The sequence below is a fragment of the Zonotrichia leucophrys genome, chromosome 19 (genome assembly GCF_028769735.1).
Source record: "Zonotrichia leucophrys gambelii isolate GWCS_2022_RI chromosome 19, RI_Zleu_2.0, whole genome shotgun sequence".
Lineage (NCBI taxonomy): Eukaryota > Metazoa > Chordata > Aves > Passeriformes > Passerellidae > Zonotrichia > Zonotrichia leucophrys.
Genome location: NC_088188.1, coordinates 5,348,218 through 5,373,983, shown reverse-complemented (window position 1 = coordinate 5,373,983; position 25,766 = coordinate 5,348,218). Strand labels below are relative to the sequence as shown.

General features: G+C 48.1%; 2 protein-coding genes across 3 annotated transcripts; one reads left to right on the top strand and one right to left on the bottom strand.

Annotated features, from left to right (window-relative positions):
• Nucleotides 1–209: 209 nt before the first annotated feature.
• STYXL1 (serine/threonine/tyrosine interacting like 1) lies at nt 210–11,860 on the bottom strand. 2 transcript variants are annotated; one of them, XM_064729164.1, is made up of 9 exons: nt 11,683–11,860; nt 10,145–10,206; nt 9,573–9,726; nt 9,060–9,116; nt 8,049–8,194; nt 6,603–6,748; nt 5,500–5,594; nt 3,775–3,884; nt 210–965 (listed from the first exon to the last, which is right to left on the bottom strand). In XM_064729164.1, exons 1-9 carry the CDS (start codon nt 11,783–11,785, stop codon nt 834–836), a joined length of 1,005 nt encoding a protein of 334 aa, XP_064585234.1. In that variant the 5' UTR covers nt 11,786–11,860; the 3' UTR covers nt 210–833. The 2 variants fall into 2 exon arrangements, with proteins under 2 accessions (XP_064585234.1, XP_064585235.1); XM_064729165.1 differs by lacking the exon at nt 3,775–3,884 and adding an exon at nt 3,719–3,774 and having other exon boundaries at nt 690–965.
• A 45-nt stretch (nt 11,861–11,905) lies between these two features.
• On the top strand, nt 11,906–20,866 carry MDH2 (malate dehydrogenase 2). The gene is made up of 9 exons (XM_064729166.1): nt 11,906–12,097; nt 14,513–14,681; nt 15,416–15,499; nt 16,413–16,522; nt 17,047–17,172; nt 17,810–17,887; nt 18,971–19,070; nt 19,489–19,640; nt 20,566–20,866. Exons 1-9 carry the CDS (start codon nt 12,038–12,040, stop codon nt 20,695–20,697), a joined length of 1,011 nt encoding a protein of 336 aa, XP_064585236.1. The 5' UTR covers nt 11,906–12,037; the 3' UTR covers nt 20,698–20,866.
• The last annotated feature ends 4,900 nt before the right edge of the window (nt 20,867–25,766 follow it).

The following is a 25,766-nucleotide window of genomic DNA, read 5'->3' as shown; positions in this document are numbered from 1 at the left end:
AAATTCCCTCTAAAACGGAGCCTGGAGAACCAGAAATTCCCTCTAAATCAGAGCCTGGAAAACCAGAAATTCCCTGGAATCGCAGCCCTGGGTGCGCCGGGCTCACTCCCAGCTCTCGGGGTGCACTCCCTGCCCTGGGCATCCGTGTCAGAATGAGAAACCCAAACCCACCCCTAAATCCCAAACACAGAGTGCTGCAAAGGCAGGGAGGGTTTTCTGTCGTGTTTTATTTTGTGATTCAAAGAACAGAATTCAGAGTGCTCTGAGAGAAAGGGCGGACTGATTTAGGTACTGGTTGAGGTTTCATGTGACAGCACTGAGGGTTTAAAACAACCACCTCTGCCCAGGGGTTTGGTTGTAGGATTAGAAGGCAGCAAATAGGAAGGGTGGATGGTCAACAACCCGATCAGCGAGGCTGAAGTGGCTGAGAAGGCACTCACAGGGCATGGAGAAATTCTGAAATTTGGTTGTCACCTCTCCAGGTTGGAAGTGGGCACTGTCAGACTCTAAATTTCCTATTCCAGACCATGGCTAACAAACCCTTACAGTGATAACCCCACTGACTGCCCCACAGCTGTGGTTATAATCCCCTGTGCTCACAAAAAATTCTAGCTGTGTCTAATGGGCCACATCCTGCAGGACTTGCATTCCCCAAACTTCCACCTCCTCCAGCACAGCTGAGTTCCCCAGGAAGCTCCAGATCTTGACCCAAAATGAACATGGAGCTAGAGGAAAGCTTTTCCATCACATTTGGGTCTTTTTTCACACAGCTTTCAAGTAACTTTCTCCCCAGAAAGGGGGAGGGAAGTGGCTTTGCCCACGGGTGTTCTCTGTCAGTAATTTGGTTCAGACACATCTGTGACTGGGTACCCATAGATTTGGGTCTCCCAGGCTGAGAGCTGCTCCACAAAGCCCCGGTTTGGTCTCATGTTCATTTTGCATTTCAGAAGGTATTTCCAAGCTCTCTGCAAACAGAAGGAAAGTAAAGAAGTGTTAGGAGTTGAACAGAAAGTGGCTCTTGGGCATTTTCACAAAGCAGCTACACTTCAGTCAACACAGCTTTGTATTTGCTGCCTGTGCTGGACAGCAAGAATCTGCAGAGAGGAGTTTGGTCCCAAAGTGGGGACAGGCTGGATCCAGATGTGACCCTGGGAGAAACCTTTGGTGCCAAAGTGGGGACAGGCTGGATCCAGATGTGACCCTGAGGGAAACCTTTGGTGCCAAAGTGGGGACAGGCTGGATCCAGATGTGGCCCTGAGGGAAACCTTTGGTGCCACAGTGGGGACAGGCTGGATCCACATGTGACCCTGGCAGAAACGCGTCCCTTTCCATGCTCTGCTCTCCTGGATGTGAGGACAGCTCAGGCTGTTTTCACTACTGAGTGTTATTCTACTCTGCTGGAGTGATGCAGTCCTGGATTTTTCACCATAAAATGCTGCTCCTTCCACAGATGATGAGCAAAGGAGTGAAGTATCAGCCATAAAGGTTATAAAGCAATGAAGGTTATCACATTTTTGAATTGATGTGACCTGATGTGGCAGAGCATTTATGACCTCTCAGTTATCCCACTGTATTAATTACAGTCATCTTAATTATTTGTTAGCTCCAAGTAATCACCCAGAAACTCTGACACACACAGGGCAGATCCCCCAGCATTACTGCAGCTCCATCCCTGGGTTTTCCTGTCAGTGCTCATCTTCCTGCTTGTAAAAGAGTTTGACCCCTGCACTTGGAGGGTTGCTTAAGGGAAATGAGAGCAAAGGTCAGCAGATAGTGCTCCATTGGTTTGTTTTTCTAATCTTGCTGATTCTGCAGGCTCTGAGGTTGATATTTCAATATTTACTCCTCTGGGTTCACAGTGTGGGTGTCTCTGGTTCCCCTGGACTCAATGGATTTACTCACTAATACAATCAGGGGCTGCACATCCCAACTCTGCCTTGCTTTTGCCTTTTTGGAAGCTTTCAAAGATCTTTGCCTGGACTGGCTGGAGGATCACACAGAAATCTGTTGCACTGCTTTTGTCTGCAAGAAACAAATTTGGCTGCCAGGGTAATCCCTCAGGAAAGATTTGCCCAGCCAACAGTAGGCAAGCATTGCCCTGTCAATATTTTTTTTTTTCTTTCTTTTTTTTTTTTTTTTGGCATTTAGTAAAATGCTGAGGCCAACCTGTTGATGCCAACTGAGGGGAATGGCAAGGCTCAGGCTGTGACTTTTGCACTGCCATTGGAAGCACATTCTGTGATTCAGTGAGTGAGTGGCTGTTATCAGGCTGCAGGAGCAATCACATCCCTGATAGTGCAGGGGCTGAACCCTGTCTGAGCCCTGCTGGCACCCTCAGCCTCTAATTACCCACTGGCACACTGCCATGGAAAGAGCTTTCCTCTCACATTGGACATGTTTGCACAAAATCAATCCCCTTATCAGATACAGACCCAGCCTCAGTGAAGTTTGGATCAATCCCTTCAAGCTCCTGAACTTTCCAAACAAGGGTGAGGTTTTTAAGGAGAGGCTGGTCAGCTGGTCAACCCTGCTCCCTGTCAGGAGGCACCAGGAGATGCTGCAAAGGGATGGCACCAGGGGAGAGGCCACCAGGCCATCCCCAGCCTGGCCTGTTCTGGCCATCTGACCTGCACATCCCTCTGGGCAGGTGTTATCCCACTGCAGATTTCTATACAGGGATGTCTGTGGGAGGGGATTGCTTCTGGAGGAATAAAAAAGGGATTTTGGAAGGGCTGGATGGTGAATGAGAGCCCTGGAAACACTGGGTTCTGAACTTCTCTAACACCATGGAATTAAGAGAGAGGATTAACTGCAGTAGCTTCCACTCTTTCCCTCAAATCCAGGAGATAAATACCATGTTCTGCATCCACAGCTTTGCTTTAGTTAAGTAGGGAAAACAAAAATATCACAAGTTCTAGAGTGAGGACTCACAGATCCAAAATCACACCTAATCCACTTCCTTAATGGTCTAAAGATGCAATCTGAAATCATACAATCAGTCCCATCATCAGGTGGATATTGTGCATGAAATCACAGAGAATATTATTACTGCACTGATGGGGTTTCAGGAGGAGCAGGGAATTGCAGTGGTGTGGCACTGTGACAGGGAGTGTCTGTGGGAGGGGATTGCTTCTGGAGGAATAAAAAAGGATTTTGAAAGGAGTCAGTGCTGAAGTCAATGGTGAATGAGAGCCCTGCAAACACTGGGTTCTGAACTTCTCTAACACCATGGAATTAAGAGAGAGGATTAACTGCAGTAGCTTCCACTCTTTCCCTCAAATCCAGGAGATAAATACCATGTTCTGTATCCATAGCTTTGCTTTACTAGCCCTTTAGTTAAGTAGGGAAAATAAAAAATATCACAAGTTCTAGAGTGAGGACTCACAGATCCAAAATCACACCTAATCCACTTCCTTAATGGTCTAAAGATGCAATCTGAAATCATACAATCAGTCCCATCATCAGGTGGATATTGTGCATGAAATCACAGAGAATATTATTACTGCACTGATGGGGTTTCAGGAGGAGAAGGGCAGTGCAGAGGCAATGCTGTGGCACTGTGACAGACACATCCCTGCAGGGAGAAGCAGCAGGAGCGCATCAGATAGACCATGTTTTGCTTGTTCTTTTTTTTCCCAAGCATTTTAAAACTCATTTCTCTAGTGAGACACTGAGATGTGTGCAGAGGCAGTGGTGTGGCACTGTGACAGGGACATACCTGCAGGGAGGAGGGCAGTGCAGAGGCAGTGCTGTGGCACTGTGACAGGGACATACCTGCAGGGAGAAGCGGCACGAGTGCATCAGATAGGCCATGGTGGCCGTGCTGCTCCGGCTGATCCCCAGGCTGGAGAACACCAGCACTGCTCCCTCATCCAGCTGAGCATCTGAGCCAAGAAATGCCAGTCACAAATTACTGAGCTGCGAAATGGAGCCCCCCGTGGCACTAATTTGGTGACAGCTGACAGGGGGGCTGCAGCCTGAGAGACAGGAGCCCTCAGGAGCCCTGACAGCAGCAGATGGGCACTGCCAGCTCCCATTTCTGTAAGAATTTCCCTTTCCTAAAAATCCACAGTTAAAACGTGGCCTTGAAGAGCAGCACCAATGACAATGACCAGTCAATGCCTCATTACACATCAGTGTCACCCTCACATCAGGGATCTGAGGAGATGTCATCTTTCATGACCTACCAGCTGTGGTCAGCATCACAGACTCTCCCCAGACAGGTCTGAAGGTACTGACATTTTATTTTGCCTGGAAGGTTGCATATTTAATTAATAACTTTTTAATTCTTTCCCTCCCTCTCTAGACAGAATGATGTTTTTAAAATATTAGCAGCTGAACTCCAGAATTCACAGAGCAAAGCCTTTTCTTTTAGTGCTGTCAAGATGTTTTGTTATTTTTTTTCCCCCAAGCACTAAGCCAGCATTTTTAAACTAATTTCTATTGTGAGATACTACTTCTGTCTGGGTAGAACTGGCCTCACTCCAACATACACCTGGCATGAGGACATGCACACTCCTCTTGGAGCATGTGGAGAGCTTTAGTCTCGTGTTCTGGTTTGAGTAATCTGCTCTCTTCTGCCAAACAAACAATTCCACTATCAGGTAAACAGTGCAACACTTCCACAAGTGCAGCTAATAGGCTCTTGTAGTCTGCTTTGGAAACAGCCACAAACCATGTGTAATGTCAGAAGGAAACTTCTGAAACACTACTGGGGAAAAGCATGAGGCACAATGAGAGGCAAGTCAGTGAATGTCAACATTCAGGTGCACCAAATAATGAAATTCAGTTCAGGACTACAAAATTATATCCTCAAATGTTGTTTCTTTGTGTTAACATGTCTGATGTTTTGTACTTGGGTTAAGCTCTGTGGGGACAGGGTGGTCTTTTGCTTCTGGCTCTGTCCAGCACAGCTCAGCAGGGCCTTGGTCTGTGGCAGGTGTTATTTGATAAGCACAATAAAAGATAACAACATGGTTGGACAGCATCAGGATGGAGCTGCAGGAGCCTGAGCTGCAGAGTGTTTTTTCTTGTCCTATCTGATGTAATCAGCTGAAGGCAGGTTCATGCTGTCCAACCTGAAAGTCCTCCTGGGCCCTACAGTGGGTCTGCAGTGAAATCACAAAGATTATCAATGCCTCGTGCTGAGCTCTCTAATGTGTCACACTCTGCTCCAAACAAAGCTCTGGTGGCTGCAGATTTGGGCTGCTGAGAGTCACAGGAGTAAGAGGGAATCCTGTGCAGCCCTGGTAGATTCCCTGCTGCAAAGATCTGGGTGGAAAGCTGCCTGTTATCAGTGAGGTATCCCTCAGGGTGAGCAGGGACATCAGGGTCAGATGCTCTATAAAATCTCCTCTCTGCCCATCAGGCTGGTTAGGGAGGCAGCTCTGGCATCCACCAGGTGTGGGTGTGCTCACCCTCCTGCCTGGCCTTCCTGTCACTCCCATCTAATATCCCACACTGAGCAAGGGCTCAGGAATTCCATCAGGATCCACTCACCTATGAAATGAGAAATGGTGGGGAAGGAAGAAAAAAGATCTGCTTCCAGTGAATCAGGAACAGGTACATGGAGGGATTTACCTTCTTCTGCAAACCTGGAAAAAGAGCACAGACCACATAGAGCAGAGGAGCAGCCTTGACAAGATGTGCTTGTTGGAGGCAAGGTGATCATTTTGTTTGCTGTCACATTTGTGAGTTTTTAATCATCACCATCATTAACATGATAAGGGATTTATTGTGGTGAGGCACAGAGATGTTTGTAACACAGAACCATTTTAATCACTGATTTTCCATTTCAATGGTATCAGAATTGATGCCTTAATTTACAGATAGATAACCTACAGAGAGATAAGTGAAAGCAGATGAACTGAAAGCAGATGTGCTTTCACAGAGTGTGGGGTGGCTGTTTTGTGGGGCTCCCCAGTTCCCTTCATTTGGTTTTCTATGGCAGCACCTCCTCCTTCCACAGACTCAGAGGGGCAAAAATTGGTGAGGAATTTCCCAAAGGTGGAAGCACATCATGCAGAGGGCATGGGAATATTACCCACAGTGCAGAGACATTCCCCTGGAGCCAAAGGCATGAGAAATGTCTGGTGCACATGTCCTGGGGTGGATAACTGGATTTATGACCTTGTTTGGGTCAGACCTTGAGAAATGCCACTGGGTTTTTCACTCTGTGAAACTGCATTTATAGCAAGTCTGTCTGCTCATGGACAGAGCAGGTAAGGAAGACCAAAAATGTGACATATTGCTGATTTAGCTTTTACACAGGTATGTTGGTAAGATTTTGCTCTGAAAAATGTTTAGAGATACAGGTTTTTCCTGAAGAGTGGTGATGTGTGATAGATTTGAAATACCAAGGGCTTCCCAGTCCTCCTCTTACCCAATTCACCCGTGGCATGGTCAAGGGCTGCAGGACTGTGTTGCTGTTGTGCTAACTCTAGAGCAGAAATTAGAAAACTGAGCATGAAATGACACTGGAATCTGCAGAGGTTTCCTTGGGAGGCCACAGGCACTGACTCCTCTGCCAATAAACTCTGTGTCACCTCTATTTTTCACATCACAGACACTGGTGAGGGTGAGCCTTGAACTGTTTAACTTACAGAGTCACAGGCTGTTCTGAGACGTTGACCAGTGCTTTGATCTTCAGATCTTTCTGGATTTGTTTGTCACTGGCCTGCTTGAGATTGCCCATATATAGCTTTGCAGGCAGTATTTCTACAGGGTATGGCTGGAAGGTGTCTAGCTCCTGCCAGAAAGAAACCACAGGCTCAGGTTAGAGAGTGTCTTTGCTGGATAAGTTCTTAAACAGAAGTCATGGGAAGAGTTGAACAGGCACTTAGTCAGCAGCCCATGACATATTTTAGTGTAATGATTCATTCAATCACCTGGATTTGCTCTATTTTGAAGTCTTTGCTAGTTTTACTGAGAATAATTAACAGCCTCACTGTTGTTGTGGCATTACTTGAAGCAAATCCCAACCAAACAGGAGGTGGAATACATTCTTCCCATTGTCTGGAGGGGCTGCAGCAGGACAGATTCCTTTGATGCTCTCCCTGGTTACTGTTTACAAGGCTAAATGAAATAATTTGCCACCTGCAGAGCTGCAGGTGCCCTGGAGTGGCACAGCACAAACCCACAGCTGCATCCTCCTGGAAAGGAGGAAAACACCCAGACAGCCAGCAGTGCCTCACATCCCTGAGGGGATGAGCCTTGGATGCTGCTCACAGGAGGAGCCTGACAATTTAAAGCTTCAATTCTCAGTTTAAGGAGGTGCCTGTGTCCAGCTGAGTGTGAGCAGGAAGCTCAGCAGTGAATTGCCCTTCACAGGGCAGCACAAAGTGAATTATTTTGAATTATTTTCTCTCCTGTGCTGTGGCATCCCCAGGTTAGCACTGTGTCATGGGCTGTTTCCTGGGAACCAGGAGGGAACAAAATAGACCTTGGAATAAATGCTCCATTGTTCAGCACCTTCTTAACCTGCCCTGCCTCTCCTAAATGTGCAATAAAGGGTAATTGTTTCTCATAAGCTAAATAGATTGATGTTTATAGGTGAAACCAAGCAATCAGGACTCAGTGTTTGAGTGGATGGCTGTTTTCTTCCTGGGCCTATTGAAACAAGGCATTTATGACCCTTCCTGATAAAAAGACATGGATCCCAGGGCTTGGTAGGAATTGTACTTCTGTTTGAAAACATTTGCTGAGTACTATGCCAGATAACCACGTGTGAGAGAGCAGCCTGCTCCCTGCCATCCCTTGCTACTGTTTGTTCAGTTATCTGTGCTCTCCATGGGCCAGTTTTGGGCTTATCAGGGGAACATTCCCAGCTTGTTTCCATGAACTTCCTTTCAGGCAATAGAAGAGGAAGAAGTGTGGCTGTAAAAGAATCAGTGGTGAGGCTCAGAGCAAGCACAGTAACTCAAATTACATTCAGTTTCTTTGTCTGAAATAACTGTGATACCAGGTTTGCAGCACCATCTAACCTGAATTCACCAGCCATCACCAGCTGAATATTGATGTAATCTACTTGGAAATTATTCTCATCTCACCTGGGGCATCCACAGAGTCTTGTGGCTCTTGAGGAAATGGTAACAAGCTGAAAAGCGCCTGTAGCCTCCCTTCAGGAGCAGCACGGGGTGCCGGGTGAAATGCTCCAAGTTCCTGGCGTGGAAGATGGCACCTCTTTCCTCAGGACCTAAAGGGACCAAAGAGCTGCTGGCCTGGGCAGGTTCAGGGTCTCCATCTGCCTCCCTGGGTCCACAGCAAATCCCTTTTCATTCCATCTGGAGAAAACTTTGTTAAAAGCTCGATTTATTCTTTATTGTTGCTGCAGGTCAGTTATAGGGGGTGCTGCTTTCCCCCTCTCATCCTGATAATTTATTCCTCTCCTGGTTTCTTTTCTAGGACCAAATTTCTTTTCTTCTCCCCGTTTTTCTTTAGGAAATGCTTGTAATAAGTTCCCATAAAAGGAACGTTTTATTAATTTAAATTTAATAATCTTAGTTTTACAGAGGCCCTTTTCTTTAGTCTGCTTTAGGCAAACAGGGGAAAAAAACAAAGTGTCTTAATTAAATTCTTCACAAATATTTTAAACACCCCTCTCAGTGAGGTAGATTATGGGAGATGGCTGCTCCTCCTCCTCCCAAGGAATCCACCCTGCTTCCCTCTAGCTGTGTCTGCTTTAGAAATGGATCAGCACAATAGAAATTCTGATTCTTCACACCTCCCCTCTACTGCCTTACCACTGAGCATTCAGGAACCTGCTTGCTTTATTCATTTCCCTTACACCTCCACTGTTTTTTTCTTTAAAAAGTGATGCAAATCTTTGCTAAAACTCTGTAGCTTTTGTAAAGCTCAAACAAACAGAAGTGGTTCTGCTCACAGAAGGATGTGTGAAAGCCAAACACTTCCATGGTTCATGGAAAACTGAACAATGCCATGGAAAAGTTTCCAGCACTTCACATTTCTTGGTGAACCCCATGAAATTACCATCCCCATTAAAGGTAAATATTTTAAAATATCATGAAGTGAAAGCCTTTTGTGACCCTCAGAGTACTCACTGTGGGAACACACGGAATCTGAGCTGCTGATTTCAGTCTCTGAAGAAGTGCTGCTCCCTGAAAGGCAATTGTTGGACAAGCCAAATCTCAGGGAAATGTGACAAAATAAAGAACCCATTCCTCACATGCAACAAGGAGCTTCAGAGGATCATCCACAGATGGGAAACCAGGGCTGCCAGGATGCTCTGAAATAAAACCTGGATTTTGGAACCCTGAGAACATACACAACACACTGAAAAAACAGAGGCACAGTTTTTCATGTAAAACTGGGGACATTTACATCTCTTCCAACAAGCTCATAACTGCTTTAGGCAAACAGGGAAATAAAGGAAATGTCTTAATTAAATTCTTCACAAATGTTTTAAACACCCCCCTCAGTGAAGCAGATTATGTGAGATGGCTCCTCCTCCTCCTCCTCCCAAGGAATCCACCTCATAACATTATTATTCCTCATAACATTAAATGAGGAATGGGAAGGATCTCAAGGACTGGACTGACATGGGTCACACGTACCTGTTTCTTCCTCCTCCTCCTCCTCCTCCTTCTCCTCCTCCTCCTCCAGATGGTCAGTGTCAGTCAAAAATCCAGTGTCATGGTCATACACCACACAGAATCTGACATAGCCCAGCTCCTCGGGATTGGGGATCACATACTGCCCTGCAGGACTCTGCCAGAATCACAGAGCAGTTCCATCACTCTCCTCTGCTGCCATCAACACTCCTGACACCCTGCAAGCTGCAACCCTGGCTTGGGTTTGTTGTGTTTGCACGTGTGGGTGGACAATGGAGGAGCCAGGGATGATGAAACCCCGCTGATTGCTCCACCAGCAGCAGCGGTGCAGATGCCAGCGCTGGTCTTGTGGGGCAAGGCTGAGCTCTGTGAGCTCTTGAGCAATGTTCTCCCTGATTTTCAGCTGCCGTGTGCCAATCCTTGGGGCTGCTGGAGCCACCTCTGCTTTGTGACAGAATGCATCCCCCCAGTGGCAGCCGCGGGGCACGGCCGGGCAGGGCTGGGACATTTCCCCTGGGTTTCAAAGCAGTTCTGGCTTCCTGCTAATTGCTAAATCCAAAAAGCAATCCCCTCACCAGTACAATCCTTTGGGCTGTAACAATGTGGCTGTCATCGAATTCATACTGAGAACGGGCATCTGAAAAAAAAATAAAACCAACCAAGATAGAGCAATTGGATTTTAAAGGTGGAATCCTGCTTGTATTTTGTCAGTGGGAATTCAGGCAGCACTCCAGAGAAAGAGGTTTGGAAATGTGGCACTCGGGGATATGGTTTAGGGGTGGCTGTAGTGTTGCAGGGTCACCTGTTGGGTGAACTTGAAGGTGTTTTCCAACCTTGATGATTCTGTGATTTGTGTTTTTTAGAATCTGAGGGTTTCTAGTGTGGCTATAACAAACCCCAGGTTGATGTGAGTCTGTGTGTAACACCAGCAGTGCTAGTGCTGCCCCAAGTGTGCTCCTGCAGCATTGCCAGCTCAGTCCTGTGCCTGCCCTGACCTGCCCAGCAGCTCTGTGTCACAGACATCTTTTATGGAAAATCGTTTCTTTAGGATTTTTCCTCCTGAGAAGCTGAGAGGCCTCAGGAACAAAATGTAAACATTGATTATCTGCTGCTGTGGAATGCAACAGGTGCATCTGTGATTGGTCTCATGTGGTTGTTTCTAATTAATGGCCAATCACAGTCAGCTGGCTCAGACAGAGAGCCCGAGCCACAAACCTTTGTTATCATTGTTTGCTATTCTATTCTTAGCTAGCCTTCTGATGAAATCCTTTCTTCTATTCTTTTAGTATAGTTTCAATGTAATATATATAATAAAATAATAAATCAAGCCTTCTGAAGCATGGAGTCAGATCCTCATCTCCTCCCTCATCCAAGAGCCCCTGTGAACACGGTCACAGCTCTGCCTGTGCTGCTCCAGAGCTGGAGAGAGGGGCACTGCAAAGACCCCAGCCCCACTCCCAAACTGGATAACTCCCTCACCAAAATATTTAGTGACATTGCAATGTCAGGCACCCCTCTGGGGGTATTGGCACTGTGCAGAATGGATGTGGTTATCAAGAATCTTTGTGTAATGGCTGAGAAACCCAGTGCAGTTCTAAAACCTCTGGGAGCAGCAGGGGAGAGTGTGTGTGCATGGGACTGATGAGAGCAGGGAGAGCTGAGCACGAGGAAAGCCAAACAGCACCAGCTGCTTTCACAGCACCTGAAACGGGATGGGAGGGAAGTGCCAGGCCCCAAACATGGTGAGAAGTGATGTGTGTGATTTTCCTTACAAACCCTGATGGCTCAGGATATCTGCCTGGGCTGAGCACAGTGCCTGGCTGCTGGCAGGGACAGGGACAGGGGCAGGAACTGGGGCAGGCAGGGATAGGGACAGGCAGAGACAGGGACAGAAGAAGCAGGCGGGGAAGGAGCAGACAGGGCAGAGACAGGTAGGGACAGGGAGGGGCATGCACAGGTGGGAGGAGGGACTGGGACAGGCAGAGGAAGGGGCAGCAGCAGCAGCAGGGACAGGCAGGGGAAGCAGCAAGCAGAGGGAGGGACACGGACAGGCAGGGACAGGGACAAGACAGGGACAGGGATAGGGAGGTACAGGCCTGTGCCGCGGCCTCACCCAGCAGGCACAGGTAGTTGGGCTCGGCCAGCCGCGATCTCCACCGGTACTGGTTGATGATGTTGTAGAGGTGTCGGGGCTCGCAGAACATCACCCCCGCCATGCCCCATCGGCCCGGCTGTCGCCGCCTATCGCGACACCGCGCTGCCCCGCCCCGCCCGGCCGCACGCAGCGACGCCCGCCGGTCTCCAAGGTTACCTCAGGCGGGATCTCGCGAGACTTCTCCCCCTCCCTTTCCGCCGCGGGCGGCACTCTCGCGAGAGCGGCGGGCGGGGCCGCGCAGGCGCAGCGCGGGTCTTGGAGGTCGTTGGAGTCACCGGAGCCGCCGCCGCTCGCTGTGCCCGTCGTGCCCGCCATGCTGTCCCGCCTCAGCACCGCCACTGCCCTGCGCCGCGGCATCGCCACCTCCGCGCAGGTACGGCCCGCACAACACACCGCCCCCCGCAGTGCGGCCCCGCGCTTCCTCCTCCGCTCTGGAGCCCGAGGGGGAAGCCGGGGAGGAGCCCCGGTGCTGCCCGGTGAGGCGGCTGTGGAGCACGGGCGCTGCCCGGTGAAGGGGTGCAGCGCGGGGATGCAGGCGGGTTGTTCTCCGTTCTGAGCCAGCAGGGCCGGAATTGGACGGAGTCCTCCTGCGGGGTTCGGGTGGAACGCAGGCCCTCGATGGGGGTGCGGGGTTGGGAGGAAGCGCCGGTGCTCCTCGGCTGTGGAGCCCTGGGTCTGCTCGGTGAGGGCTGCGGGGCTCGGTGGAGCCCTGGGTCTGCTCGGTGAGGGCTGCGGGGCTCGGTGGAGCCTGGACCCTCCTCGGAGCGGAGCTCGAATGGAGCCCGGACCCCACCTCGGAGCGGGGCTCGGGTGGAGCCCGGAGCCCTTTTCGGTCTCGGGGTAGAGCCCGGACCCCTCCTCGGAGCGGGGCTGCGGGGATCGAGTGGAGCCCAGACCCCTCCTCGGGCTCGGGGTACCCTCCTCGGAGCGGGGCTGCGGGGCCGGGAAGGAGCCCAGGGCCTCAATGAGGGGATTGTGGAGCCCTGGAGCTCCGCAGGGAGGGGCTGCAGGGCTCGGGTGTAGCCCAGAACTCCTCGGAGAGGGGCTGGGAGCTGTGCCGGTGCCTCAGGCACACAGGGCAGAGGGCTCGGGGTCTCGGTGCTGGCTGTGCCCGGTGACAGCGCCGTGGCCCTGCCAGGCTGTGAGTGTGACAGTGCTGTATGAACTCACTCTGATGGTGTGCAGAAAGTGATGGGTTTGCTGCTTCATCCCTCCAGTGCAAAAATGCCCCTGTGTTAAGGAGGTGTTAGGAGCTAAAGCTGGTGGTTGGTTTAGCAGTAATCCTTCATGTGCCAAAATCCACTGTGCTGGCTCCAGACCGCTCTGCTGTGGCTGCACGGATAGAAACTGACCTCTGTCCAGTGTCAATAGGCCTGGGGGGATGTAAAACACTGATTATTGCACCTATAAATATGTGTTATATAGGAGAGCCTTGTCTAAGTCTTTTTGTGGAAACTGTATTGATTAGCAGTGAGATTTTGACCCCACAATATCAGCTCGGTCACAAATGGGGCTCAGCTGTGACTCATGCCAGACTTTGCTTCCTCTTCAAGAGTTTCATGCAAAATTATCTTTGTTACAATAGCAAGAAAACTGGGTTGAGGTTAATCTGGGGTAGATTATTTCCTGCATAGCACAGTAATTAAGCTGTTCATGAAGGGACTTGGAAATATTATGGCTTTTATCTGGAAAGATTGTGATAAAGAATAGCTTTATCAGCAGTAATTGCTTGTTACATCTTCACAGGAGTTTTCCATCACTTTGGCAGTGTTGCACTTTAAGGTTCTGGCCCCTGGAAGAAGCTTTCCTTTTGTGGAGCAACACTTTGCAAACAGGCAAATTTTTGAGAGAAATTACACCTGAGTGAGGATAAAATTGGTCCACAGGGCAACCAAGCAGAGTTGATTTTACTTGGTTCTCAGCCATGTGATCAAAGCTGGGAATTGTAGTCACTTAATATTCCCAGTCCTCGAGCTGCAGGTGCTATTTTGGATTTATATTAGGTCTAAACATGTTCTTCACATATGTGCAGTGCATGTATGTAAAGAACATGTTTAGACCTGATATAAATCCAAGATACTACTGCATTTCTTGTACTCCATTAAATGTATTGATTTGCCAAATGGAAAGCATATTTTTTTTTATACTGGCAACATAAACTAGAAAAACTACAAAGCAGATTTGCCCTAAATCAGGCCTGGTCCCACAGAGTGGCAGGTGTTAGTGTCAGGCAGGCATTTCTTTTGGGGGGAGATCCCTTGGGTTCCTTTAACCTAGCCTTGCTTCCCCTTTGAGCTCAGATCACAGGTAACCATCTCCTTTAACCTTTTTTTGGTTCCTTTAACCTAGCCTTGCTTCCCCTTTGAGCTCAGACCACAGGTAACCATCTCCTTTAACCCTTTTTGGGTTCCTTTAACCTAGTCTTGCTTCCCTTTTGAGCTCAGATCACAGGTAACCATCTCCTTTAACCCTTTTTGGGTTCCTTTAACCTAGCCTTGCTTCCCTTTTGAGCTTTTTGGGTTCCTTTAACCTAGCCTTGCTTCCCCTTTGAGCTCAGATCACAGGTAACTATTTCCTCCAACCTGTACTACCAATAAACCTCAGGCAGGCTTCTCTGAGAGTCATTTCCTGCAGGCTTAAACCATCAAGTTTGCACAGTGCTTGATAAAAAAATGAGAAGCAGAACTAAAAGTAAAGAAAGAGTGGTGAAATCCCCAAGGTCACTGCTGGGGGAGGTGGGTGAGTGCCAGAGCAGCTCTCCAACGCGTTTGCTGTGTGTTTTGCACAGAACCATGCCAAGGTGGCCGTGCTGGGGGCCTCGGGGGGCATCGGGCAGCCGCTGTCGCTGCTGCTCAAGAACAGCCCCCTGGTGAGCAAGCTGAGCCTCTACGACATCGCTCACACGCCGGGCGTGGCCGCCGACCTGAGCCACATCGAGACCAAAGCCAGCGTCAAAGGTACCCTGGGAGAGGCCTCACTTGCAAAGGGATCCTCCCACAGGGGTGGCTCCGACCCTCAGTGCCCATTGCTTGGGAGGGGAGGTCCTCACCCACTGATCCTGAAGCCCAGGATCAATTTAAGTAGCTTTTTCCTCAAGCAGTGAATGATTAATTAAGGTTTAGCTGATTAGGTTGATGTGTATGGAGATAAATATGGGTTGTGGTTGAAGGGAAATTTGTGACATCTGGCAGGAAAGATTCAGTGAAATTATCTCAGAGTGTTGAATTTAAAAGTTTGACTAGAAATAGGTTTAACACTCCCTGGGTGGATTCCATGTGCTTCTTTTCTCTTAGATTCTGATGAAATCAAAACTTAATCTGCTCGTCTTTCTTTTATCTGATCACCAAAAGGTGACATTTTACATGAATGTGCCTGTCTGCAGTTCTTTGGGGGCAGTGACTCTAGTGCCAAGGCTTTTGGAGAGTAAGTACACTCCACACTGAGAGTTTGGAGACAGGTGAATGTGAGATTCTCACCATTCTCATTCTGCAAGTTTTGAAACAAGGATAAAAATAAAACATCAAATGGGATCCATCCTTAGTTGTGTTTCTTTGCTTTTCAGCATCAAGTTTAAATTGAAGGTTAAATTTTAAAAAAATACTTGGATGCCTCTGGGCATGATTTTATACTTCAAAGTGTCAACTGTTTAGCAACTGTCAGAAACATAATGCCTGAATGTCTTCCATTTCAGGCTACATGGGACCTGAGCAGTTGCCAGAATGTCTGAAGGGCTGTGATGTTGTTGTTATTCCAGCAGGAGTCCCAAGAAAACCAGGTAGGTTCTGTTTGTTGTGGATCTCTGCAGTTCTGCTGCTCAGAGCTGTGTCTGTTGGGGTGTCAGGGGTCTGTCCATGCTCCTGCCCCTGAGCTCCTTGTATCAGGCAGCTCCTTCAGCCTCTCTGATACTCTCCCTCCTGAAATGGGCTAAACTGATTCCTGGAGTTCCTGCTGGGGCCTGAGCTGCAAAGGCTTCTCATGAAAGTGATCCTAAATCTCCCTTAGTGTTTCTTGTCCCAGAGCAAAGCTCAAGGAATAAAAGCTGATTCTTTGTTTCATTTCTCAGCAGAAGAGAAATAATCAATTTTGTTTTGTGTCAATTGCACAGCAACTTCTTGAGCCATCTCTGAATAAATTCTGTTAAACCTTCCTAGAATGTTTCTGATCTCCTCCATTTCTATTTTCCAGTATCCTATTAGGAACATAACAAAAATCTAGACTTTATTGCCTAGCTCTTCCTAAATCTTCATTTTTCATGGTTAAAGTAGTTTAGTTGCTGCAATAGCAGTGGGGGGAGGCACTTACACAACCAGCATTATTTGCACACAGCAGTTGTCATTTAAACTGTAGTGGTGGAAGTGACTTAAAAGAGGAAGGAGAGTTCATCTTGGGAGCAGTTGTGCTGCTCTGAGCACCTCTGGTGTGGGTTGTGTGCTCACAGTGCACTCAGGCAGCCTCAGTGGAGTGGGTTCTGTTGGGCTGGTTCCTCCTGGGAGGGGCTGATCTCTTTATTAGTGAGAGGAGTCACCTGTGAAGCCATTTCATTACTGCAGCTGCAGAATTTGTTCTTGATCTGTGAAACCAGATGTGTGTCTGTGCAGAGCAGAATTTTGATTTTGGATTTTGATTGCATTTCCTGCCTGTGATGGTCACTGTGGGTAACCTGGAATCCTGCCCTGGCTGTGTTTTAGGTATGACCCGTGACGACCTGTTCAACACCAATGCCAGCATTGTTGCCTCTTTGACAACTGCCTGTGCAAAGCACTGTCCAGAAGCCATGATCTGTATCATTTCTAACCCAGTAAGTGTTTTCTGGAGACCTTGGAATGTAGAGGAAAAACCTCACCAAATTCCAGATACTAAAGTATACCAAATATTAGAGTAATCCAAATTCCTACTAATTTTGACCAGTATGTTTGAAGTCTGCAGTGTATTTGCAGAAAAGCCTGGTTCTACTAACCCATTTTTCTTGGCTGTATTTAATTCAGAGAAAACTTGGATGTAAAAGTGCTTAACATCTCCAAGTCTGTGTGACTGGTTATAATGCAAGCTGGTGTATTAGCTGGGATAAAAGCCTTAGCTCACTAAGGGAGGAGCCTTTGTAATGGGAATGAACAAATTTATTGTCTTAATGGTTATTTAAAATTAATGATTTTTATTCCAGCCTGACTGTAAATTGCTCTTCAATTTAGGCATTAAAGTAATTGCCTACAGTTTATTCCAAACTGGAAGTATAGTTCAGGTTGTTAATTGGCCTGTTAAGTTCATGCATTGGCTTCTTTATTAAACTGCTTTTAATCAGTGCTTGCTTCTTCTTGCTTGTAGGTAAATTCAACCATCCCAATAACTTCAGAGGTCTTCAAGAAGCACGGTGTGTACAACCCCAACAAAATCTTTGGTGTTACAACACTGGACATCGTCAGAGCGAATACTTTTGTGGCTGAACTCAAGGCAGGTCATGGTTAATGTGCAGGGGGAGGGATACTGCCTGCTTTGATCATCAGATCTATCAAGTGCTTCCAAAATCACTGCAGAGAGCCAAAGGAGCTCAGATTTCTGTGCAGCTTGAGGCAAAGGCAATGATTCCCTGTCTCCCTTATTTAGAGGAGCCTCAAGATAAGGTTTCTTGCAAAATGTGGTTCAAGAGACTTTGACCTTTCCTTTTCATAGCTGAGCCCTGCAAGTGAGCTCTGTGTTGGCCTTAATTCCCTTGGCATTCCCAACCCTGCCATGCAACCAGAGGAGAGGCTGGAGCTGTGGTGTGTGTTTGCAAGTCAAACTCTGTGCTGTGTGTCACAGGATACTCTGCAAAGTATCAGGAGCTGTGACAGCTTACTGCTCTTAATAGCCCTGCTGGTGTTTATGTTGTGCTGCTCTTTACCCAGCCCTGCAGTAATAATATCCTGTAACTGTATGAAGTGATCAGAGCCACCCAGAGTTCTGCTCTGTGGATGTGGCTTTGTCCCTAGAGTGCAGCTGCCTCTGGAACTCCTGCCCTGTGTGTGCTGATATCCAGGGCAGGGAGTGAAGTCACTTGTTTTTCTTGCCTGTGCGCTTCAGAAGCTGGAAAGTTTTGTGTTTCCTTCAGGGCTTGGATCCAGCTCGAGTAGCTGTGCCAGTTATTGGTGGCCATGCTGGGAAGACCATCATCCCTCTGATCTCTCAGGTGAGTCAGGGTGACAGCTGTGTGTGGCAGCACACTCAGCAGCATGTTAGGGTTGATACAAAGTGCCTTTGTGATGGCAGGAAAAGTGATAGGATAGAGCACAGAGAGTTTTCCTGCTCTCATGGCTGCTTTCCTTCTGGGATGGGGTGCTGGATGAGGTGGAAGGCAACAGCCTAAATCTGAACCCATCTAGGCAGTATAAACAGTTCCAGCTTTCCTCTAAAGGAGTCTGGGATAAGAACTGAGGGGTAGTGTGGGTGTTTAGGTGTCCTAGCACTGTTTGTGACAGGTATCTCATGACAGGAGAAAAATTGGGTTGATTTTGCTGTGATGGAGTGGAAACCCCACTCAAAGCTCAAATATTGAAAGCACAGCTCAGGCTGTGCAGGGAGCCTGTTCCAGCCATGACTGCTAGAATGGCCCTTCAGCCAGGCTGAAATGCAGTTCTGAAGCAGGTGCAGTCTCATGGGGAAATTCTGGGATGTGGCCAAGGAGCAGTCTGTAACAAAGGGAGGAAAGCTGTGCTCTAAGTGGGGAATAAAGTATCCTTTAGAGAAGGATTTTCTTGGGAATAAGAGCAAGGGCTGAATGCTGAGAAGTGCTTTAGTTAAGCACTCCATTGGGACAGACACAACTGTGCTTAAGCTGCTGGTGGAGCTGTAACTGAAGGTTCAGTGAATTCCCAAATACTGCTGGGAAACTGGATCTTCCATAAGGCTCGACTTCCATAAGGCCACGGTGACCCAGATATTTGCAAGATGACTTTCTGAAATTCCTCAAGCTTGGAGGGTGTTTGTAGTGCACAGGACTACACAGTGTGAGGAGCCATGGCAGGCCCTGGTATGGCTGTGAAGCTGTGGTTTGTCCCTGAGGAAGCTGGGCATGCCTGGGTTCCTGTTCCAGGCCATGCAGTAACCCCAGCTCTGACTTTTACAGTTGCTCAGTGTCACACAAGCTGGGGAAACCCATTTTGCCCAGTTGAGAATTATTGATAACAACAGCATTGGTACAAAAATATTGTGTGTTTATGCTGAATCTGGAGGGGTTCTGGTATTTGTAGTAACTTTTTTTTTTCCCACCCAGTGCACACCAAAAGTGGAGTTTCCTCAGGATCAGCTGGAGAAGCTTACAGCAAGAATTCAAGAAGCTGGGACTGAAGTTGTCCAAGCTAAAGCAGGAGCAGGTGGGTTCTTGAGTAAAGCTCCCAGGTAATTCTTGTTGACTGTTTGTAGGGCTGCAGTCCTCTGCAGTTTATTCTTATTTACAGGTTAGGAACTGCTGGTTGTCATTCTCACTGCTCTGCTCTGTCAGCTGCTGCCTGGGCTGTGCTACAGCTCAGTATGTAACACTAAATATTAACTGATCCCACACCACCTATGGCTTCAAAAGAATTTTCTCTGTCAAATTAAGCTGTTTCTTTTATAAATCTTATCAGTTAGATACATGTAGCTGGCCAAAAGCTTCTTCTTTATCTGACTGGCCATGAACTTGATGTCAGTGACACATTATTACTGACAGCACACTAGTATGGAAACCTTTGATGCTAAAGGAGGTATCAGATTTCAATGTGCTCTGTTCTGAAAGTGGTGTAACTCTTGCAGGATCTGCCACCTTGTCCATGGCCTATGCTGGTGCTCGATTTGCATTCTCCCTGTTGGAGGCCATGAGTGGAAAGCAGGGGGTTGTTGAATGTGCCTTTGTTCGGTCGGATGTGACAGAGGTGCCCTACTTCTCTACACCTCTGCAGCTTGGGGTATGTACTTCACATCACAAGCCTTGTGAGCAGCAGTAAAACCTCCTGTGGGTTTTACTCAGGGGTTTCAGTTTAGCTCATGCCTGCTATTGCTGAGTGTGCCTTTAAGAGTCTGCAGTGTTTGGGTGTGGTACTTGGGCACACAGCTCAGCTTGACAAGGATGCTGCTGCTTTTATCTGCTCTTAGAGTGCAGGTCACTGAGTAACCAGAGGTTCAGACTTGGCTTAAGAGGTCACATTTGTCTCAAGTCAGGCCTGTTTACTCTGGGCTTTTATATGATTAACCAGAGTCAGCAATCCTGTCTCCTCAGCTTGATCTGCTACAAGCAAATCCTCACAAACTGAGGCACATGGGGAGCTGCAGCATGGATTAGGATTAACAGCTTGCTTTCAGGACCTCTGCTGAACTCTGAAAGCAGTGTTCCTTTTGTCACCCATACCCTGGGGGAGTGGAAAACAGTGATGCTGCAGCCCTGTCATGGCTGCTGGGATGCAAAGGGCATGTTTGGTGGTGGGGGGATGGAAGCAGAGGGATATTAAGAGGGAATGTAGACATCTTGAAAACCTGGGAGTGCCACTCTGGGGCAGTTTGAGATGGCAAGAAAAGGACACACACCAGAGGAGATCCTCTTGCCAGATGGAGGGTGTGGAGTTAGGAAGGGTCAGTTGGTGTCAGTCTCCTCTTGAAGGAGCTGCTGGGTTGACTTCTGGTTTCACACATGTGAATGAGAAGTTTGTGAGGGCTCTAGAAGTTGCCACAGATAGTAAGAGGCTTCTTTCCAGGAAGCACAAGGTTGGCAGACTAGAGATGACACAGGTGCCAGGCTGGGTCTCTGTCTCAGCTGGATAATACTTAGTCAGAACTGTTAAGCTACTCTTTAGGTCCTTCAATGAATGGTTAATCCTTAAATCCTCTTTCCCTCAGAAAAAAGGAATTGAGAAGAACCTAGGCCTTGGCAAGCTCTCCCCCTTTGAAGAGAAGATGGTTGCTGCAGCCATGTCTGAGCTGAAGGGCTCTATTAAGAAAGGAGAGGAATTTGCAAAGAACTTCAAGTGAAGACTTGACAACGGGGAGGAATTAACTTCCTTAATTTATTAAGGCATCATGTCACTTATCGACTTCTGATTCAAAGCTCATGCTTTGGTTGAAGTCTGTCTGTATTAGCTTGATGCTTGTTGCCAGTGCAGTCTAATCATCAATAAAACAGCCTCATTTTTTCAGTGTACCATGTGGAGGTGTCCTGATGTGCTTGTCCTTTGCAAGGTGGAGGCTGTAGGTCTCTGAGAGGGGATTGGTTTCAGCAGGGATGAAATAGCCTTGGAAAGGGGATGAACTGATTATTCCCAGCTCTGCTGCTGCCTGGGTTTGGGCTCCTTGTTCAGCACAGCCACTGGGAACCAGGTGTGACCATATCAGGATGGGTGTAAGGATTACTGAATGAAATTATGTAAAAGATGTTTTTTCAGGAGGTGGCATTACTTCTATTACCTCATGTTACCTTAATCTCTTATGTAATTTGATTTTAAAGGAGTTAGTGAAAGAGCACAGCGTTTGAAACGTCAGTCCTGCACTAAGACAATAATTAAACTGCTGAGAGCGACTTCTTTCTAGTTAAGAACAAAAGCCTTGATTTAGCATCTCCATAAATTTCTCTTACATTCATCCTCTTGTGAATATAAAAATAAATGTCTGCAAGAAGATGGTGATGACGAGTTCTGTTGCTGACTTCTTTGAAGGTAAGCTTTAATGAAGGAAGTTATTAATTCACTCTTCCTCCGTGCTCTGCGCTGCTTACGCTGTTGCTTTGAATTGCTCTCATCCGTGTAGGTTGAATTCTAAGTTGAACAGACTTTATTTTGATGAGTGAAGGAAAAGCCAAAGCCCAGCACCTCTGGAGGAACTGTTGGTTTCAACCAGAGAACATGGGGTAGTTGCTTACTAAAAAGATACCTAAAAGTCATAGATACTCTTTGGTCACTGCCTTTTATCTTCCTCCCACATTTATTTTTTTCTCTTAACTGGGTTTTATTTTTTTATTATTTTAATTAGTTCATCATTTTCAACCACATCACACAGTTGTGACTGTTGTAGATGCATGGAGAATAAAGTGCCTGGTTGTTCTCCTGCCCCGTGGAAGATGTGGGCAAGGAGGACAGCAAGCACAGTCCTTGTCACTCCTCTGCAGAAATCCAGCGTGTTAAAAGCTTGGTTTCTTTACAGGAATAGTAATGAAATAGAAGCGTTGGCAGTCATTACTCAGCAGGCTTGGAACAAAGTAATTATTAGGTGGTATTAATAGAATTAAAGATGGTGTTGGAGGGGGGCAGGGGAGGATGTGGGACTGGAGGACACTGAGGAGGAGTGACAGGCCAGACCTGGTAAATGTGGCAGAGGCTGTTCCAAACAAGAAATGGAAAGCATGTGGCAGACTGTTCTAACTTGTCAGCAATTTCAAACCTGAAATAGGCAGCACAGAGTGTTAAACCCAGTGTGTGTGCACCTGCAGAGGTGTGTGTCCAGTCTGGGTGCCCAGGTGGTCCAGGGGCACTGCTCCATGAGGCTGCAGGACAGGAACACGCCTTTGTTCCAGTCCTGCTATTTTTAATACAGCAGATTTCTGAGCATTGGAGACTTTTCAGAGCTTGAGGTTCATCGTGTGGCTTAGGTTATTCAATCTTTTCTTGTGTCAGCAGTCCATACCCAGCAGAGTCTGGGGGAATTGCATGGACAAGCAGAAAGCTTTGCCTGTACCATGAGGGACTCAAGGACAGCATGGGCAAGTGGAGCTGAGGTGGAAGAGGATTATGTCTCAGCACCTGCTGACTTTTAGGTTCTCCAAGGTCTCCTTCAAATCTCCTGAATGTTAACAAAGTCCCTGCACCGTTTGGATTTTGGGGTTGTTTCTTCTTCTCCCCAATCCCATGCTGCATTTTTGGAGTTGCAGCTATTGCCTGTGCTGGAAATCTGCTCCTTTACAGGGAAAGGAGAGGAGACACCCTTTTGTGGCTTTCTGCAATGAAGTCAGAGGCCAGAAGGACACTGGCTAAAGGTGAGAAATGGGTCAGTGCTCCCTGTGCTGTCCCTGTGGCTGAGCAGTGCTGTGGTGGGTAACAATCCCTCTGAGGACGGTTTGTAGAGGTGTGGGTCATCCCACCCTTCTCTCTGAGCAGATTCCCTGGAGGAGGAAGAGATCTGGGGCATAATCCTCCCTGGGAGGGGTGGGAATCAGCTGTGTGTACCCAGATAAGCCAACCCTCTGTGCTGGCAGTTGTTTCCTGGTGCTGTGGCTCTGACATGAGACCTTCATCCCCTCTCCTCCAAGTTCTGCAGCAGGGCTGCCCTGCTGAGTCACAGCACTCATTCCAGGCTGGCAGCCTTTGTGCTAACCTCCTGTGGAGAGGAATGACCAGGTCTGGAGGAGGTGAAAAACCTGCCCTGTGCACATCTCTTAGGTTTCATCCTTTTCACTGAGCAGACTTTTGCCTTATGGTCTCTGAGCACCTCTTCCCCTGCAGCATCATTTCTGCACATGGAGCTGCCACCTCCTTGGGCAGCCCAGCCCTGCACCAGAGCACAGATGTCAAGATACAGAGGAGATGTGTGTGGAGAGTCATAAATAAAGATTCTCCAGATGGCCATATGTCAGGTCACTGGAGCCCACCTGCTGCTCCTGTGCTGCTGCAGCAGCGTGTTGAATGCAGGAAAGGATGGAACAAGGAGAAAAGCAAATGCTGAGTGGTGTAACTCATCCTGATCATCATTGTCCTGGGGGGCTGGGGTGGGATGACCACAGGAGCAGGCTGGTTATTCCTGGGAAATCTGTTTTCCCTTCCTGACTCTGTGCTGGTGCTTTGGTGTGGGGATACAGACCTCCCACCCAAACCCCAGCTCACCATGGAGGCTCTGGGTGCTGCCAGCAGCCTCTTTCCTTGGGGTAAGGCTGCTACAGCTGCAGCAGGCGTGGCTGAGCCTGAGGACAATCCATGGCATTTCGGTGATATTTAGGAGAAGCAGAAGAAAGAACAACAGTTTAGTGCAGCCTCTGCCTTCCAAAGCTGGCTGCCTTCCCAGCTCCAGCAGGAGAGCAGGACTGGAGGGGCTGGAGGTGCTTCAGAAAGGCGCTGGGTAACTCTTGCCCTCTCTCAGGAGCCAATCTCCAAAATTCACAGTCTCCAGTGATTTTTCCCCACAGAAGCTGCCAGGACAGGGAGCTGTTGCTGCTCTTTCCCTCCCCTGGGCATCCCCAGCTTGTGCACCACCAGCCTGGGGTACCCTTGTGCTCAGCCTCACATTACTGGGGCTGGCAGTCCAGAGCAGGCAGCACATCCCCCAGGAATGGGGAAAGGAGAGGTGGAAATACACCCCGAGGTTGGCTGGGTGTAGCTGGGGGCACAGGCAGATCTCCCCCACAGCCAGCTCATCTTCCCCCTTTCCTCACAGGGCAAGGGCAAAGGGTTTTAACGTGAGCAGGAGCATCACAAACCATCTGAGCTGTGGATTTGGCTTTGCACAGAGCTCTGCCCCTCCCCTGGCTCTCCCTCCTGGCCACGGGCACTGTGAAATCACCACCTTTGCATTCCCTGCTCCTGATTTACTGCAATGCCCCAGAGCTCCCACTTCCCTCCTGGGTGCCTCAAAGCAGAGCTGGAGAGCAGCGCCGAGGCAGGAGGGTTTGTTTGCATTTACAGGGAAACCTGTTAATAAAGGAGACCAAAGGGACTGCTCTTTTCCTGGCTGTGGGAACAGATGGCTGGATAACACAGTGCAATTAATATGCAGGGAGTCCTGCCGGGGCAGGGATTCGATTGCCTGTTAGGAGAGGTTAGCACGCTCAGGCTGAGCTCTGCCACCACCCCGCCTGTGCCTGGCACCTGCTGCCTGCAGGGACTCTGTGGGGACACTGGGACAGATTGGATGGGGTCACAGATGAGAGTGTGGGCACTGGGTACAGGGCAGGATGTAGCTGGGGACTCGGGGACAGGGGCAGGTCTCTGCTTCTGCCATGCTGGGCGATGCTCTGGGAGGGTTTGTGTGAAAAACGCCAGTCACTTGTTTTTAAAAGTTTAATAGTAATAAAATGGTTATGAAAATAGTAATACAATTAGAGTAATAATAATTTGGACAATTTGAGTTAGGACAATATTAGACAATAGAAACAAAGAGTTACAGATGTCCAGGTATCTTTTTCTGGGCAGCAGGAAAAGGATTAACCCTTAACAGTTAACAAAGGATTATCCCTTAAAAGCAATAGCCTGTTGCATATTCATCCATCTCATACATGATGCATAAATTCCATTCAAACACAGGATTCTGTCTGGTCAGTGTCAGCTTCTTCCTTCAAATCCTAACAGCACCTTTGAGGCAGGAAGAAGTTCGTTTCTTCTGATAAGGGAGCAATAAATTCTTTTTCTCTGAAAGATGTAGATGTCCTGTGGCTGCTATCTCGCTGCGAGTCCTTTCTTTAAACAAAAGTATCCTACATAGCATAGTTTCTATTTTAACATTTTTTATAACCTAAAACTAAATTTAACACAGTAATTAAGAGAATTAATACATCATAACTTTCTAAGACAACACATATAATATTCATTTGAATATTTGCTAAAAGCCAATCATAAAATCCATGCATTTCTCACAGTTTGCAAAAGCAGAGGATGGCTCCGGTGATGAATGACTGCTCAGGGCTACTTCCAGGCTGGATGGGCAACTCTGAATTTTGTTCTTTCCCTCTGGACTTGTTACCTCTGAGTGAGGATGTGCCAAGGAGAGCAGCAGGCAGGAGCTCTGGATGAGCTGAGGGAGGTGGGCAACTTGCTGCAGCGCAGTGTGGGTACAGAACCTTTCCCAGGGCTTCAAACCCAAAATCCACAGGGAAGAAAAACCCTGCCAAGGCCTGGGAGGGTTAGGTAACCCTGAGGAAGCAGGAAACCCATCAAACCCACCCCAGCACTGAGCTGGGCCACGTGGCCACACGGTCAAGCCCAAATCGATGGGCCAAGGTCACCCTGGGCGCGTGCGGGGCTGTCCCCATGCCCTGTCCCCATCCCATCCTGGGCTCTCACAGGATGGCAGCGCTCCATCCCCTTCCCCTTCATACCTTTGCTTTCCCCCTCCCATTTTCTGGT